This window comes from Bipolaris maydis (assembly GCF_028858645.1).
Source record: "Bipolaris maydis strain C4 unplaced genomic scaffold PSV08scaffold_10, whole genome shotgun sequence".
Lineage (NCBI taxonomy): Eukaryota > Fungi > Ascomycota > Dothideomycetes > Pleosporales > Pleosporaceae > Bipolaris > Bipolaris maydis.
Genome location: NW_027093866.1, coordinates 1,698,122 through 1,716,084, shown reverse-complemented (window position 1 = coordinate 1,716,084; position 17,963 = coordinate 1,698,122). Strand labels below are relative to the sequence as shown.

The 17,963-nt window shown below is 48.3% G+C and overlaps 6 protein-coding genes across 6 annotated transcripts; 4 read left to right on the top strand and 2 right to left on the bottom strand.

Annotated features, from left to right (window-relative positions):
• The first annotated feature begins 107 nt into the window (after positions 1-107).
• Positions 108-773, top strand: PSV08DRAFT_227274 (ubiquitin-related modifier 1). The gene is made up of 3 exons (XM_014227454.1): positions 108-217; positions 270-434; positions 487-773. The coding sequence occupies exons 1-3, from the start codon at positions 177-179 to the stop codon at positions 602-604; spliced, it is 324 nt and encodes a 107-aa protein (XP_014082929.1). The 5' UTR covers positions 108-176; the 3' UTR covers positions 605-773.
• Positions 774-1,317: 544 nt separating this feature from the next.
• Positions 1,318-3,107, top strand: PSV08DRAFT_378033 (tyrosyl-DNA phosphodiesterase-domain-containing protein; the record flags this gene model as incomplete). Its single annotated transcript, XM_014227455.2, has 2 exons — positions 1,318-2,359; positions 2,408-3,107. The coding sequence occupies exons 1-2, from the start codon at positions 1,356-1,358 to the stop codon at positions 3,105-3,107; spliced, it is 1,704 nt and encodes a 567-aa protein (XP_014082930.1). The 5' UTR covers positions 1,318-1,355.
• A 539-nt stretch (positions 3,108-3,646) lies between these two features.
• On the top strand, positions 3,647-5,522 carry PSV08DRAFT_183297 (uncharacterized protein; the record flags this gene model as incomplete). The annotated part of the gene is made up of 3 exons (XM_014227456.1): positions 3,647-3,760; positions 3,824-4,170; positions 4,235-5,522. 3 exons carry the CDS (start codon positions 3,647-3,649, stop codon positions 5,520-5,522), a joined length of 1,749 nt encoding a protein of 582 aa, XP_014082931.1.
• A 730-nt stretch (positions 5,523-6,252) lies between these two features.
• On the top strand, positions 6,253-7,218 carry PSV08DRAFT_364070 (uncharacterized protein; the record flags this gene model as incomplete). Its single annotated transcript, XM_014227457.2, has 1 exon — positions 6,253-7,218. One exon carries the CDS (start codon positions 6,253-6,255, stop codon positions 7,216-7,218), a length of 966 nt encoding a protein of 321 aa, XP_014082932.2.
• A 5,267-nt stretch (positions 7,219-12,485) lies between these two features.
• On the bottom strand, positions 12,486-14,200 carry PSV08DRAFT_7480 (autophagy-related protein 22-like protein). Its single transcript, XM_014227458.2, has 2 exons — positions 14,001-14,200; positions 12,486-13,920 (listed from the first exon to the last, which is right to left on the bottom strand). The coding sequence occupies exons 1-2, from the start codon at positions 14,159-14,161 to the stop codon at positions 12,498-12,500; spliced, it is 1,584 nt and encodes a 527-aa protein (XP_014082933.1). The 5' UTR covers positions 14,162-14,200; the 3' UTR covers positions 12,486-12,497.
• Positions 14,201-14,986: 786 nt separating this feature from the next.
• PSV08DRAFT_353757 (uncharacterized protein) lies at positions 14,987-17,029 on the bottom strand (the record flags this gene model as incomplete). Its single annotated transcript, XM_014227459.1, has 3 exons — positions 14,987-15,225; positions 15,339-16,102; positions 16,158-17,029. The coding sequence occupies 3 exons, from the start codon at positions 17,027-17,029 to the stop codon at positions 14,987-14,989; spliced, it is 1,875 nt and encodes a 624-aa protein (XP_014082934.1).
• Between the last annotated feature and the right edge of the window lie 934 nt (positions 17,030-17,963).

Genomic DNA, 17,963 nt, shown 5'->3' with positions numbered 1-17,963 from the left:
CTGCGCGGGTACTGTATCTAGTCATCCCGCCGTAAGGATTTCTCTGGCGCTAGTCTCGCTTAGGTAGTAGTGGCGGAAGACCCGTTTGCACCCTCGGTCAGACAAGCACAACCCATCTCTGCAACACGAGTATTTCAACCTTGTCAGTCTTTCTCTGGCTAGTGTTGATAAAAATCATGTCGAGCGATGACACCATTCCAATGACAGTCGAGTTCAGGTACATTTTAATGGCATCTTTGCAGTGCGGTATTTATTGACTCCCCTCACAGTGGAGGGCTCGAGATCCTTTTTGCAAACCAGAAGAAATATGATCTTTCGCTACCCACCAAAGACGAATCTGGCAAGCCTACAAATGTTGCTTTTCTAGTGAGATTTCTTTGTGACAATGTCATGAAGGACCCACGCAAGGAACTCTTTGTGCTAGACGGCACTGTGTAAGTCTAGAGAGCAAAGCACCCTTGGACCTGCGCTAACATGTTGAGTCAGACGGCCTGGTATCTTGGTCCTCATCAATGAAGCCGACTGGGAATTAGAAGGGGAAGATGAGTATCAAGTACAAAAGGGGGACCATGTCATGTTTGTCTCTACACTTCATGGGGGTTGAGATATGTGCATAGGGCGGAGGAAACATCAGTGTACCCGAGTGATTTTTGATGTACGAAACATGCGTGGCGGTGTGTAGAACGTTAGAATGGTCAACGTATCCAAAATACAAGCCAGAGCTACAAGCGAAAGCATAGTCTGGCTTACATAAGGTGTCGATGCGAAGTTGTGGAATAAGTGCAGCCGGCATCGATGGCGCTACATAGCGCCATCACTCTTGTACTATTCTCTTTGTCTGGATATAGGCATCAGCCACACTTCCTATGTACTGCAGATTGCCGAGGATATCGAGATTGGCAGGATACTTAGAGCCATGCCAGCGTGGTGGCTTAGCGGACTAAATAGGCAATACAGACGATGCATGCCGGGCAAGCCGCTGCGGTCAGTGCATGAGGTGCATTCATCTATCCGAGCTCGGGCTCTGGACTGTGCTTGTCTTGCAACAGGGTCAGGGGCAGTTCCAATGTGCAGGGGCGAGTGCGACCGGTGAGGCGAAATAATGACAAGTATCATGGGAATATGCTGGCATGTTGGATGTGAAAACAACACGTCGAGTTAGTTGCTTTGTGTTGCCAGCAGACTATCAAGGCATCTTCAGGCCGCTCTCTGGGGTGTGGACATTAACCACTGCCAAGCTCTGGCCACGTGATCACGTGCGAGCGTGTTCCCAACCAAACGCGTGCAATTTGTCCCTTGTTTACCCCACCATCAGCACAATCGACAGCAACGACCTTGCATCCACCAGAGTTGCAATGCCATCCGATGATGAGGACTACAAGTTGGCTGTGGCGAACTCGCTTCGACACGCCGATGCGGACGTCGCGCGGAATATCAAGGCAGTCTCCAGCGAGCCTATTGACCTCGTCTCGGACACGGATGACGATGACAACGACGAAGACCTCAAACGTGCTATTGCCCTTTCCTTGCAAGGAGACAGCAATGATAACCATGTGCAGCCACTCGACAAGAGTACAGCGATACCTACTCCTGTTAAATCAGGTCTCAGCTCCATGGGCATGGATCGAAAAGCCATGGAAGAAGAGCGTCTCGCAAGGCTAGGAAAGCGGAAGCGCGAGTCGTCTCCAGAGCGACCTTCCAAACAGGCATCGAAGACAATATCGCCTCCTGCGCCATCTACAGAAACAGTCTTACGCTATCCTATGGGCACTATCAAACGGACATTCGCCACAAAATACCCTAGGACAGACGACATTACCATCGATGAAGTCCTAGAAGCAGACACAGTTCGCACGGCAGTCATTAGTTCGTTCATGTGGGACTCTGAATGGCTGTTCAAAAAGCTCAACCCCGTCAAGACCAAACAGGTATGGATCATGAATGCAAAAGGCAAAGACGTCCAGCAGAGATGGCAAAAGGAAATGGAAGACATGGGCGTACCGAATCTGAAGATTCATTTTCCACCCATGGACGGCATGATTCAAAGTATGCACAGCAAGTTCATGCTACTCTTTGGTCCAAATAAGCTACGTATCGTAATACCAACTGCAAACATGATACAGACCGACTGGGGAGAGGTTGCGAATGACTGGCAGCCTGGTGTCATGGAAAATTCCATCTTCCTCATCGACCTGCCACGCAGAGGCAATGAAACTACTTCCACCCAGGAGAACATGACACGCTTTGGCCAAGAATTGATGTATTTCTTGGAGATGCAGAAAGTACCAGAGATGGTCTTGCAGGGCATCTTGAACTTTGATTTTTCACAGACCAGTCACTTGGCTTTTGTTCATTCCATGTATGATGGCTTACATGATAACCTTTGACTTCAGCTAACACATTGTAGTGGTGGTTCACACAAGACTGAATCAGAGCATCCCACAGGCCTTCCAGGCCTCGCCAGAGCTATCCAGGATTTGCGTCTTGACAATGTCGAGCAGATAGAACTAGATTACGCAGCTTCCTCGCTTGGTGCTATCAATGATAGTTTCCTATCACGCCTGTACCTTGCAGCATGCGGTAAATGCTTCGCAGCCGACACGGCCACGGTTTCCGATGTTCGTCGTCATATCCGGATCTACTTCCCCACCAACGAGACAGTGGAAAAAAGCATCGGAGGTCCTGACTGTGGTGGTATCATCTCCCTATCGCAACAACGTTATAACGCAGACACATTTCCGAGAGAGTGTCTCCGCGACTATGAGTCATCACGAGCAGGGATGCTATCTCATAACAAACTACTGTTGGCACGCGGTCGTAAGGACGGACGGCCAGTTGGATGGGTTTATGTTGGGTCAGCCAACCTGTCGGAATCGGCATGGGGAGGGCAAAAAGTGATCAAGAATGGCAAGATGGGCAGTCTCAACATAAGGAACTGGGAATGTGGTGTCGTCATGACTGTGCCAGAGGACAGGCTGGGAGGGCGGGACAAGGACAGGGACAAGACAGTGCCGATGAGCATATTTGAAGGCACTGTGGAGATTCCCTTTCGAACTCCTGGGGACGAATATGGAGCCAGACAGCCTTGGTTCTTCAGACTGGGGTGAGGGATCATTTGGCGGTGTTCGCAGCGGTGGGCATGCATGATTCGGCGGATTTGCGGCACTACGTAGTCTTGTCAGATGGGCTATTGCTCATTGCGGAGGACAAAGTAGTATCTATCGAAGGCTGTGGACATAGGGGTCGTGTGCATCGTGGCTGTTCAACTACGTCAGCAGAAGCAGCGGCAGTGTCATAATGTAACCCGGGATCTGTAGCACATTTTTCTCGGACGAGGCCGCTGTGTCGTAATGCGGGATTATGTGTCCGGGGTATCCTGCGGCTGTGGATGGCCTAGTTCAGCAAGATGCCGGTCGTGGATCGGGTGGTGCTGGGCTACCGGACCAATTTCGGGTTGGTGGCGCTGCCCGCGCCAGTATACCCTGGGCGCAAGCAGACACTGGCTTGGACAAGGTCATGGCCAACGTCCATGTTCGTATGTGCTTGACGACGATGCTGCCATGACCCCCCCAACGCCGCCTCTGCCTGGACAGTCAATGTGCTGCTGTCGACCTTTCTCATGTCCAACACACATGCGGCCTCTGGCATGCCTCTAACGGCTCCTGTCCACACCCTGTCCACGTCGCCAGCGCTATCGCATCCGGATGCGGCACACGCCAAAGAGCTTCCGCTACACCTTATCCATCTGATCCTCACATACGTAAGTATGCACATGTATGCCATCCGAGCCTCGAAAGAACCCATCCGCTAACCCTGACCCAAGCTCGACCATGTCGCTGACCTTGCGCGCATCACACGCACCTCGCGCCTCATGTATTACATGACGCTGCCGCGCTTGTACGAGCATGTCACACTGCGCGCCTATTCGGAAATCCGATATGTCGATGGCAGGCCGGAGGGCTATGGCGGTGGCAGCCCCTTTGCCATGGGACTGAACACGCTGGTGTCGCGCAACTTCAACAACTACATACGCAGATTCCGCGTCCTGGGCAACTGGCGCGAGCAAGACACCGAAGACTACAGACACGGCCGTGTGCCGGACAGCAGTATGGTGCTGCAGGTTGCTATGCGTGCTGCAATCGACCGCATGACCAATCTCGACAGCTTTGCGTACGTTGGCCCCTACACGCTCCCCTCCAACTCCAGCTCCTTGGCTTTGCTAATGCATTTCCAGCTGGGAACTCAACACTCCACCATTGCACACTATCTACCAGGGTCTTGTGGATAAGACCACGTTGACCTCACTGACCATTAGGTGCCAACGGCGACGTACACCACGCCCCACGACCATCATCCCCCCGCTGCCCAACCTCCAAACCTTGATTGTCTACGATATAGATCCTCTCTGTTATCCCGATGACATCTCACTACTTTTGTTCGGCTCCAAGAAGCTCGAAAACATCACACTGCATTGGAGCCCACGCATGCGCGCCGAGGGCGAAGAATCCGTCAATTTGCTGTCCATATTTGGTCGCTGTATAGCTGCCAAATACTCATTGCCGGTTAAGCGCCTTACCTTGTACAACTTGTATTCTCGCTACCTCTCCGAAGACATCTATGATGTCTTTAGTCGGAAAACTAGGACTGAGATGACAGTTATCAATTGTGGGGGCTCTTCTGATCCTCTTACTGTCTTCGTTGACAACTCATGGAAGGCAAGCCCCGACCATGTATTTTCACCCAACCTCAAGATGATTCGTACCGATGTTCCAGATACTGCTCTGGCTCAAACACTAGGCAGTTGCAAGGACATAGAACGTGTCTATTTCATCGCAAGTAGGCGAAACGACACCCTGTGTTCAAAGTCGAACAGCTGCACTGCGACACCCACAACGCCATCCCACCTGACACCCAGTATGAGTAGCGGCTCTGCGAGTGCCAATGGCACACCCGATAATGGGTTCGAGCTTCGTACCCGAAATGTTGCAAGCGAGCACATTGCTGCTATCCAGACAAATCACCGTACAATCCGCCACCTGCTCCTTTCTGATCGATGGATCTTATCCGAGGATACCTTGTTCAAGCTTTGCCAATCGTGTCCAAATCTGGAGCAACTGGGCTTTGCTGGCGTTGTCCCACCGCTCCAGTCCCTGCGTCAAATCTTTGCCCTTATCCCCAAGCTTTGGGCAATCCGTTTTTTGGTCCGCTCGAACACAGGTCCCAATGAAAACCCCGATATGTTGGATCCAGAGACCCACGCTTTCGCATTTGCAACAGAGTTTTGGCGGCCGGAATACCAAAACATCAAGTATGTTGGTTTTGGGGAAGACTTGGTGTTCAAGTTTGGTGGAGTATATTTTCCGCCAAATAGCAAAGAGCCAAGCAATGGTATTGAAGACAAGAGCATAAAGGCAAAATTGGCTGGGCCGATGAGAAAATTCCAAGTAGTAAGCAGGGAGAACGTCAAACATGTTGAGATTTGGGGCATGGATACCACAGAGTTCGATCCCGAACTCCCTTGAAAATATTCCTTCGACGAGACTACAAACACAATTGGAGATGTTCCTCAAACATGGTTATATCAGCGGCCGTGAGCGACATTGCGACTACATGCCACACTGATACTGCATGTCTTATGGACAAACCGCTTTGTCACAGACTACCATGCGTACTATGGAGTCGATTCGATAACAAAGCAAAAGATCCTCCAGGCTCGCGCTAGACGAAATTCCGTGAGATTCGGTGCTTCCGTTTTCTTCACGACGTTTGCCCACTATCAGCCAACCTCAATTGTTCGACGTGACATCTCTTGAGAGCGTTATATACAAGATAGTCACCATGAACAGATTCGCTCCACCGTGTACGAATCCGCCGTGCGTTTACTCTACGAACACGCTGTAGCAAAGCGAGACACGTCACTTCTTGCCAGCTTGTGGAAAGTCTCTCAGCTCATCCTTTTTCTCGTCTCAGTTTTACGTATGTCATTGTGTTTTTACCTTCTTCTTTCGCCACTTCTTCATGATCCTGGCAAATTGTTTGTTTCTTTATCATTTGCCACGGAGCCATAGCAAGCAATCCAAATGTACTAATGTTTGTCTCCCCTCATTAATCTACGCAACTCGCCCGCCCGAATCAATGAGACATGTACCATGTCCCTCTTTTGTACATCAATCTGTAATACTCTCCCTTTTTGGTTACCAATACAAATTCCAACCGCCTTGCAACATAGGTCACAGCGTAACCATCCAAACTATGATACACACCGCTAGCGACTTTGCCAAAAAAAAATATCTTATCATCAACGAAGCTGGACAAGGTAACTGCGGGAAAGTACTTTTCTGTGTTTCCGCTCCATCGGCCTCAGATGAGTCAAACAACTTAAGGCAAAGCACGATTGTTGCCGCTGTCAAGACGACGCAAAACGGATCATTGGGTCTCGGCCTTGCTCAGGAGATTCTAATTCTCCAACGTATCCATAGCCTTATTACTGGCAGTTGGGTAGAGCGACACTTGCCAGTTCTGATCGACTTTGATCTACCAGCAGCAGGACCAGGGTCATACTGGCTCGCCACAAACGCAATCCAAGGCTTCAACCTCGTCCAACTAATCAAAGCACTCATCCTTCCAGTTCCAGTCTGCGGAACAGAAAACTCCCTCTCGCAAAACACCGCACCTCCCCCGGCACTCCCCCCGACTCTCATGCTACACATCACACAGCAACTCGTCCAAACTGTCGCATGGCTCCACACCACCGCTAAAATCGCCCACAACGACATTTTCAGCGGAAACATCATGCTCGACATCTCCCGCTGCAACTTTTCTAGTAATCCCGTCATCCTACCCTCCCTCGGTTCCAGCGACACACTATGCGCAATAGATCGTTCGTCCATGTATGAATTCCTCTACTCACTCGGTGAAATAAGCGGATTATTTACCTCCTGCACCATATTACAGGACGCAACGGAGTTCTGGGGCGAATTGATGCAGATGCTTGTTGAGAATGAGTTGGACCGCGGTCTGCGTACTTGTACGATGGGGTTTGGAGAGTTTTGCGCAAGGTTTGAGGGGGAGATGGTGAGACAAGTAGAAAGTGGGGTGGGTGCGGAGAGGGAGAGGGCGAAGGAGTTAGTTGAGCGCGTTGTGGCGATGAGGGAGGTTGAGTTTCCTGGGGAGGAGTGGGTGAGGGAGGTTTTGGCGCGGGATAGGGATTTAAAATAGATAAGATCGTTTTGCACCATGGAACTTTTATGAAAGATGAAGTGGTGGGAGATATCCAGGCCCTGGTAGATAGGTGGCATTTAGTCAATGGAGTAGTCGTCTTATGAAGTTTAAAGCTTTTTTTAAAGCGTCGTACTAATGCCCAAATATGCTTCGTGGAGAACACACATCACTTAGAGGGTGTTGGTCATATGTTCTTCCTTGGGAATAACATTTAGTGAACTGGTGTTGATATTGCTGGACTATGAACTACAATAAAAATCAAAAGCATACAAGACATCAGGTGTCTTCTTTGGAGTACAAAGCATCTCACTCTGATACTAGAGCTTGGTCGACATTTTCGACCAGCCCCGCTCACAACCCATTGCATTAGTACCATAAAAGAATTACAGATGGAGGTGAACATGCTCTCACCAACCACCTACGATTGAAAAGTCGGAACTATTACAGCCTGGAAAACCATATGTCAAGGTTTGCAGACTCTCACCGTATCGAGTGTTTATTATTCACAACGCTAATGTGCAGCTTCCAACCTGAAACTGCATTTAATTGCTATCAGAAAAACACTTCCCTGTGTGAACCTGCCTAAATTGGCCTAGGTACATTATGAGACATTAGTGTAGTACCTAGCTAGGTATGACTGGCAAAGGTTCGGTCCGATCCGGATCCCTTCGGATACGTTGTAGTGGGCCCGGTTATATGGATTTCCAAGCTTCTTGATTTACCATGTCTGCAGTTTTTTTACCCAGCCAGTCAGCGTTGTTTAGATTCATTAATGCCCAGAGTAAGCAGAAGGAAAGCTAGCTACAAACTTTGTATTTATTTCTAAATATTGCTACTTAGGTCACAGACATAGAGAACATTAACTTAAGTATCGCTAAAGACGCGTTTAGTTGGCGTAAAGCTCTTTAGCTATATTATGGTTGCTAATAGGGTAAAAATACGTTTACAGAAATGGTGTACTGTAGCTACCAGCAAAACTTGCTTACCTGGAGGCTCTAAAAACAATCATCAGGCTCTTCCCGCCGATAACTCTCCATCTTGGATTAATTCCAGGGAAATACCAAGCTGTTCTTAGCAGCTCAGCGGAAAGTCCATTCCACACAGCATAGCTGTCACTCTCTATCCTGCCATTTGCACCTCTTGTTAGTGGCCTACATGTATGAATTTGGCCTACCACCACAGTGATCGAGCACCAATGAAAAAGGATAGTCAACTCGACAATGAATATTGGCGCTCAAGTACTGGTATGCATGTGCAGGTTGTTTTGAAACAATATTCAAGCCTAATAGAACTAGGAGAATAAGGTATCGATAGATGATGATTCATGACAGTCCTCACAAGTAACTACACTTGGGTGTGGCTAGGGTGTTTCTTACACCCTGATCTCTTCCTCCAATCAAATCATGTAGATATAAGACTTGCAGCTTGTTGAAAAAGATTTGTGCAGATCTGTAATTCTTTCAAGATCGGCTTAATAATACTTATTGTTCAATAGCTATTAAAGCGCATAGTTAATAAGATACGGAGCTGCGAAAATGGCTGATTTTGGTGTAAAATCGCTTACGAGGCCGAACTTTAGTCCAGTGACTGTAGTATATAGCCGCTCCTACAGCTACAGTCTATCGTCTCCTTATTTTAAACGGTTATAGCAGCTACTCTACGCTAGGATTTAATTATTTCTATGCTAATAATAAAATTGTTGCTCTCTATATACCGTATTATACCTCCTATCTCCTCTAGCTACTTGATATAAGCTGCTTCTTACTGATTAAGCACGCATACGGACGTAAGATTAAAAGGCTCGCCCGCTAAGGCGTCTACTACATACGTTAATAAGATAGACTTCCTTACAGCTTGTATAGGGATCTGGCCGACAGTTTCCATACAGTAGAATATCCAGGCAGGTTTCTAAGCGACAAGCCTTGTCCCTACTTATCTAGATCGCGTTCCACCGTCGCTCACAGTAGCAGAGCTTCAGTAGCAGGTACGCTATCTCTAAGAGCGACTGCACCACTAGCTAGAGAGCCCAACGAGTGTTGCGATACGTCAGCTTACTAAAAGCGCTTAGCTTGCAATGCAATCAGCGACGATACTTATAGAGGAGAATAAGAAGCTACGTAAAGAAAATCAGCGCTAATGACAAAAATAGAGTTAGCCACGTCAATATATTGCTTCTGGTGGAGTACTTCAGGTACAGTAGCTTGCTGCAGAGGCAGAAAGGATGGTCATAGAGGCTAAACAGAGCCAGGCTGGTGAGCGACGTCAGCGCGCGTCGCCAACGTGTACGAAATGCTATACTCAAGGATATACTCGGACTTCATGTAGAACTAGATAGATAATTATCTTTCTAAATTTTATTGGATTTTATCGCACTATTGTGGCTCAATTGCGTAAAACTTCGTGTTGAGTTTATAGGGTGCGCAGCTTACTGATAGAACCCATTATAGGCTATATGATTGTAAAAGACATCATTGTAGAGTTTAGCGTAGTTACTATATATCTAATTGTATGTGTTCAGGAAGCCAGCTAAACAATAGATTGTAGCGATGACATAGAAACATTACTCTTCAGCAATGCATTCTCCTCTCTTAGGAACCAACTTCTCAGCGCTAGCATAGCTGCAGCATCTGGAATGAATCGCTTGAATTTTTTCCCTCTGTTTGCTATATAGCGTATCAGATCAATTATCTCAGAAAAGAATGGCAGGCCACACCCCAACCTGCCAGAATCGGGTATTAAAAAAATTGACTTTACAGTCAAAGTACGTAATAAAAGGATTTGAGTGGACCTCTGCGAGACCCTATTAAACCCTAAAAAATAGGTTAGTATTACTACTAAAATACGCCTCTTAACGGGTATATGTTAAATAGACAAATCTCTATTAGGTATAATAACTAAAATTCGGTTACGACGAAGGTAGCAGCACAGCGAACTGCGGTTGCGACGAAGGCAGCAGAACAGCGAACTGCGGTTGCGATGAGATAATAAACTATGGTTGTAATAAGAACACATTGCGCAAAGCGCTCCTGTGCCTATATATTCGCCATATCGCATCTCATTAAAGGTACGAATCTATTAGAACTCGATATCTTATTAACGGCACAAATCTATCCAAACTCCCATCACTACTATGTCGAACTTCCTCTTACGGCTCCCGTCGTTTTCGAGCTATTTAGTGCTAATTAAGTCCCCCACGTCTATCAAACCTATAATAACCTTCTACAACAATTTATCTAATAATATCCACGAAGAGATATATAGGTAGATAAGGGAGAGATTCTGCAGATTAGAAGCTAGCGCAGAATCTACTAGTACGGTTGAGCTACGAGGGATCTAGCGGATTAGCGAGCACGCACTTATAAGCAACTTAGACGCGTGCAAAATCTACTTAGCAGGTATAAGTATTATAGCTATTAACCTAGAAGGGCCGAAGGTGGACACTATATGGTAGCTGTACGGCAATATTATCTATATTAAAGAGGCTTCGAAAGCCGAACGTCCGACTGATTAGTAGAAGGAGTTTTTAGAGAGGTTTTAGTCTAGTAAGAGTAAGGCGTGGATGGGTATAGTGCTTTAGTTTTATAGCAAAGCGCTGGGTGTTCGATAGGCTAGAGATAGACTTAACGGCGTCACGGACTGTGTAGCGATTTGCTCGTGTGGACGCGTGACGATATCGATGGGCGGGCGTGACGGTTTCGATGGGTGGAGCTGAGAATGGGCGCGCGCGGTTGCTGATTCGAATACCTGTATGACTAGTTCTAATAAATCCCGAAATTTTGTTTCACAAAAACGTTCCCGAAAGGCCGGAGCCAAATCTGGAATGAATACTCGACTTTTTCACGCATACCAATCCCGCTAGTATGGATCTGTAGACAGCGATCAAAGTTTCGCAGTTGCTCCAGACGATAAGCGTTGTTTTCCTCATCTTTGCAGCATATGCTATATGGCCCGTAATACAGCGCACATGGCATCTTGCAAAGTTTCCCACTATGAAAGATACAGAATGGATGAGAAGTATCGAAAAACGTACCTCTCATCAGCACGAGAGATTTATGAAAAGGGATACGCCAAAGTAACATCATCTCGCACTCGCAAAAGGCTTGTTACTGATACTATTACAATCCAGAAACTCGTTTCACACTCTCTTGAACGAACAAAACTTACTGCTTCTCTCCAGAAGTTTCTCTTCCGTCACTACTCACATGTTTGCAAGTATACCTAGCGTCGCAAGCCTCCTGCTTGGGGTCGCGCAAACCAGAGGTTAAGAAGCTTCACCAACGCGAGAAGCTTGCTGAGAAAATACCCAGGCCCATCATCGAGGACAGAATCCACAAAAAAAGGCCGACGACCCGAGCTAGCAAGGAGCCAGGTGACTTGGTGCAATGGATGATTAAAAGGAGAAAACGAACAGGAACCCGTCTTGAAGAAACTTATCCAGTATCAGCTTTCTAAAATATTCGCTGCAAACCCACAACACGACTGCAACCACCACTGTCATTTTGTACACCCTCGCAGTCACATCAGAGTACATCGAGGCCCCCCCCCCCCCCTTCGCGAGGAAATCCGTAACGTCTTGCCTGCCGATGGCCTCATCACATTCCGCGCACCACAGCAAATAGAGAAGCCTCGATAGCTATATCAAAGAAGTTGTCCGCGTTTCCCCCGAGCTTTCCTCAGTAAGTAATTCCTCCAAAAAAAAGCCCTCGCCTTACCTTACCTTGGGGGGGGGGGGGGGGGGGGGGGGGGCTTCCATCAAGAACTAACGCAAACCTTCTTTTTTTTCTGTCTCACTTACTTCCTAGCACCCTCCGTCCGCTACATCAAGAAAAGGATTTTGCGCTTTAGCAACGGGTTCAAATACGATACCCGGAGCCAAGTCGTGATTGAGGCTGCTCTGCTGCTTCCCTCGGCAAGGGACAAACGAGTTTCCACCAGTTGGTGGAAAACTTTGATGGATTTCGGTCGTACGAGTTAAGGGGTAGTGGCAAGGTCACAGGATATTGCGCGGAACCAGTGTTGTCACGGCCCAACGAAATAAAACTGGATTTTGGGTATGACAGACACGCATGTCTAGGCCGGTTCTTTGCTGCAAAATAGATCAAGATGCCCGATGGAAAAACAGACATGTAATCCGCCCCCCCCCCCCCCCAGTTGATTGGGGTACGCATATTAATCCCGATGTGAGCATGACGCTTTTGTTTAAGAAGGTTGAAAGTGTAGGAGTTAGAGTTCCCTTTTCAGGAAAAAAAAGCTATAGAATTGAAGTCCACAACCAACTACATCAACCCATCCAAGCCGTCATCATGCACTTTAAGACTCTGCTCCTTTTCCAAGAACAACTCCTGCTCCACCCTGCTCTTCTCCACATCGACGAAGAAGTACAAAAACGCGCAGCTGACGAGACTCAACGAGAACAAAAAGTAGAACGGACTACTATTGTTGCCCGTATCATCGATGATGGCGCTACTCACGAGCGGCCCAATGAACGCGCTCGTCTTGCCTACAATCGAAAACAAGCTGAAGAACAAAAACTCCTTACCGCGCGGAGTGACTTCAGAAATCATGGTCTGCGAGTAGCTATACCACGGACACACGAGAAGCCCGTAGAAGGCTTGGTACACCCAGACTTCCCATTTGTTGTGGAAGCCGAAGCGCTGGGTCCATATGCCGACCATGCCCCAGCCGTCCAGCAAGACGATGCAGATGGCAACAACCATGAACATTGTCTTTGTCGAAAGCCCATACGATTTTTGTATGCGCCAGAATGCGCCGATACCGACAGCCTGAGCAGCAATGCCGACAATGAGCAGGTAGGTCAGCTGGAGGCTGTTGTAGGCGACGATTTCGTTTTGCAAGGTGCCAATGACCGTGACGGTGGTGTTGAGGCTGTCACCGAGAAGGAAGTAGCCTGCAAGATAGGCCAGACTCTGTCGCAACTGCCAGATCTGCTGCGAGGCATAGATGAGCTGTTTGAAGCCTGCGACAATGATGTTGCTGCGCCCTGGATCTTGGCCCGGACGTCGCTTTTCGAGGATGAACCAGGGGATCGCGCAGAGGATCCAGACGCCCGTCGCAAATGCAATGAGTACGGAAAGACCCCAGTTGTTGTTTGCCGCGCTGTCGTTGACGTGGAGCGCAAACATTATACCGACGATGACTGCGAGGATAAGGATTTCAAAGACGGATTGGGTGTAAAATGCTACGTTGGACAGCTCGTTTCGCTTCATCATGTCGGCAAATTCATAGTCTGCACGATCAATTTTGCCTTCTGCAAACTCTTCTGCCTTGATACGCAAATCCTTTGTATTGCGTGCGAGACCCGGGAAAGCAGCGGTCCAGAATGTGATTGTAGTCTGGTACGCAATGAGTCCGACAATGTAGAGTCCGACGCCAATGTGCCACTTGTCTTCGGTATGGACGCCCAGCCAGCCGAATCCAATGCCAAATGCGATTATCGAGAGTACGATGAGGATGTTTGGACGCCAGGTGCCGAAGTCTGCGAAAGAGCCTAGGATTAAGAAAATAACGACCTGGATGGCGAAGCTTATGCCGTTGCACAAAAGTACAATCGAGTTGATTGTGCGGTTTCGGCCCATGAAGAAGAGAGCTTCAGAGTCGCCGGCAGCCAGATACATGAGGTTTTGGAAGGCCGTAGGACCAAAGTTGAAAAGCGTCAATCCATTGTCTCCGACATAGTAACTATTGGCAAATGGTTAGAAGGGTTTGAAAACAGCCAGTACACCGCGCGAGAACGAGTCTCCAAAGAGGCATATGCCTACCAATAATACGCCCATATTTCCCATCGCGAAGTCTCGTAGCGCTCGTCGAATTGGTCGGGCGCGACTGGTGTATCCGTCTCAACTGGGACGTCTACAGCGCCTTTAATCGGATCATCACCTGGCGCGCTGAGTGGCGCAAGGCCCGGCTCGTTGGATGCCATGATCGGGACTCGTACAACGAGAAGAGCGGCCCTGAGAACAATAAAAGGCTGCGAGACCAAATGCCGCGCAACCTACGTCTTTTCTATGCCGCACCGGTATTCGCTAAGCAACACCCTAGTCGTTCGTCGCACCCGTAGCCCGGAGATAGCATGGCTAGCTGATAACAAAATGCATGGGGTTGGAATGCGCTTGCGATCCAGGCCTGGAAATGTGTGGCAAGCCGGGAGAAAACAGGCCTGTCACCTAGGACTTTGCGCGACACCATGCGGTGCATGATTGGGGCGAACACGATCAAGATATGCAAGCTATTGCCAAGTGGAGCTTGGCCGGTGGAAAAGATGTGGGGTGAAGCTGTGAAACCCTGAAGACTCGGTGAGCTACTAGGCTTTAGCGGGAATGGCCTACGCCACCGCCGTCGAGTCTTTGCAGCATGACCCGCTTTGGTATCTCAACCGAGTTTGCATGGGAAAGCGGCAGATGGTTCTTGAGAGCGGCTTGAGGCTTGTAGTATGTAGCGTGGTAAGGGTTGGATCCATGTTGAGTGAGATTCATAGCTCCATATCGTAGCCCCAAACCCCCCACTCTACCATAGCAGCTACATCTCCAAGCATTCAGCTTTCCACATTCTGATGAAGGAGAAGAAGATTTGTTACTCTCGGGATGCTTTACGGGGATGAGCGGTATAAGTGCAAGGTTACAGTTGAGTATATTGTCCATTGTTTATTTTATCCCTCTCATTCGAGACACCCGAATAGCCTGACTTGCTTCATCATTGTGGCCAGCCTTGTTGCAAAAGAAGCGATGCTGGACGCGCATCTGCCTCCTTATAAATTCTCAAAGTCCTTTTCCCACTTTGGAGAAGCCAAAAAGACGTCCATTACCTTGAATCCAATACCATGCTCATGAACAATGAGATACTTGGAGCCTTCCTCCCAGATCTCAGCGGCACATTCGAAGCATCGCTGACACACATGGTTCATGTCATCCGCCTGATATTCGAGCCAAAGCTCGCTCTCCTCCCATTCATTCTTCTCCTTCTCCCAAAAGCAGTTCGCACGAATCACTTGCCCAGTTCAGTAAACTCCAACCTTTATCTTGGTGGAAAGCCTGCATAAGGCGCTGGGCCTTGGCCACCCGGCCACGTTGCATTCGTATTCGCCGGAGCAGTATTAGCACTGTCCTGGCTTGGAGCGTTGTAATTCCTGCTTGTTGTGAAACCATTGCTGTACAATGGATCTTGGGATACTTCTCCCGTGGGATAGTTGGCAAACCCAGAATCGTTATTCAGAAAGAAGTCAATGTTGCTTAGCGCCATATTGCTTGACTCTTCAGCAAAGACATTGCTACTAAAGGTGGAGGGAACGGTGCTACCTTGTATGTTCGGGAAGAACGACGTGTTTGAGCTGTTGGACTGGTGCGTACGGCTAGGCATGAAGGAAGGTGGGGGTTGCTGTATCATGCCATTATGAGGCTGCTGTACGACGCCCGTGTTGACAGCCGAATGTACGTTAATCCCATAGTTTGAGTGAGTTTGAGCCTGCGATGCTGTATTATCCAATCCTGCATTCTGCAAAAGACCTGGCTGCTGCTGCTGGGGCGACAGATGGCCCATGGATTGTTGTCGTCCCATTGGAGGCCTGGGTTGCATCATAACACCGTGCTGTTGAATCGGAGACGGGCCATGACCTGGAGAGTATTGTCGTTGAGTGGTTGGAATGGGTGAGCTTGGACTAGACGAACTAGTGAAACTTGCCGATGGATACTGCCTGTATCCAATACCTTGTGCCATGTTCAAGGGCTGCCTTGGGGTTGGCTGAGCTTCTGTCCTCGGTGCACCTCCGCTCGATCCTGTAGGCGGATTTGAGCCCGTACTAATAGAATTAAGAAGGAAAGACTGGTTACGTGCGCGTTGAAATGCGGATGTAGTGGTTTCGATGTTTCTGGAGATGTGTTAATTATGCGTGTGTAAACTGGTTGCAACGCCTGTTGGCTTACCCATTGTGACTTAACCTTCTTTTCTTGTCTGAGTGGGAGGTCTGAAGTTGCTGCTGCTGTTGTTGCTGTACGCCAGGCTTCTGAGGGGTATTCTGCATTATACGAGTCACCATTTGCAATTTCTGCTTAGCATCCTCGGCCTCTCTCTTCACTCCTTCCAATTCTTTCGCCATAATCTCTAATTTTGATTGCCAATGCAATTGAGCATCCTGGAGCTTTATCTGATTAGTTTGAATCAGCTCAATCTCTCGCTTCCTGAAATAGGCTTGATCCATTTGAAACCTGGCTTGTGACTTTGCTATCGCATCTTTGTCTTTCACAGCTTGTTCCTTGTCCTGTTCAGCCCTAGCAAGAGATAGTTCCAGTCGTATGATCTTGTCCTTGAGGTCACGAAAAGTCTTGCCAGGTTGTGTTTCGATATCAAACTCGTCTGGCTGATTAACTGTAAAGCCAGTGTGGATTTCATGAAGTCCCCCTTCCAACTCTTGGATTTTAGCTTTTTTGGCCGAGATTTCAGTTTCCAGATGCGTGATTCGGACCCTGAGGGCATCAACCAATCTACTGGTCTTGATTGAATAATCATCAAATCTAAAAGCCAGCTCCTTCATCGTGTTTTGAACATTCCTAGCCTCGTTGTTGGCATGGAGCCTCTCTGTGTAGCGTGTTTGGGCGCGCTGCTTTGCCGCTGCAGTCTCGGCTTCAGCAGCAGCAGTGCTTTGCTCAGCTTCGGCGACGCGTTGGTTAGACTCGGATAATGTTTTAACAAGATGCGCTTTGTCTTGCTCAAGTTCAGCGATCCGACGCTCGAGGGTGGCGATTTGGTCAGGATATGGCGTGGGCGGCGAAGACTCAAGAGACTTTCTGGCCGACATGCTGGACACTGTCACAGGGTCCATATGGTTTGCAGCTTCTGATGTAGGATTCGAATGACATGACGTCGTTGACATTGCAATGGGAGAGACCACTATATGAGGTCAGCGCAAGTGAAGGTGTTGTCTAGCTAAACGCCAGGCTGATCAGACCCCCACTCTATGCGCTGCTGTATGAGTGTGAAGCTGTGATATTGTGTCGGCTGAGTTTGCGCTTGAGGTGCGATAAGCCGGTGTCAAGGAGGAATTGAACAATTGAACCCCTTTGCGAAAGAAAGGAAGCCCAAGTGAGATATTCTGCGTGCTGCGAGTAGTCTCACGACTGGGGAATCCAATTAGCGTGGATTGTACTGCTGAACGAAACACCGAGGTGTCATTGTTCGAGTTGTTTGTCGTGGAACAGATGTGTTAGTTCGATAACGTGAACGTACCATAGTATGCTGTAATTGTCTGGAAACAGCTCAGTTAACTTATATGCGGCAGTCGGATCGGTTGAAATTACTTTATAGGCATATATGTGCCAGTGAAGGCCGTAACCACGGTTAGCTGCGCTAGCCACGTGAGTTTGGGGTTTGGTTTGGGAAAATGACAAACGGAACTCTGGTTCCGCTTCAACACAAGCTGGAATGCGTACACGTGGCTGCAGCGTTCTTCTTTGCGACCATTTAGTGTATGAAAGCGATATGGGCCTGTCTCGTCCATTCTGGTCCAGCATATTCGGCGTGCCTTTTAAGATCCTTGTGGGCCGGAAGTGAACGTCTAGATTTTAGCTGACAGCGCTCGAAAATAAAGACACTCAAGAAATTCCCCGATGTTGATGCAAAGACATATTCGACGGCACGGTTTTCATCAAGGTCACTGCCGATGCCGACAAGTATAGATTCCTGTCTCTTTCACACATTTTCAATGAATCGCACATTGCGGTCTTTTGGAGAAG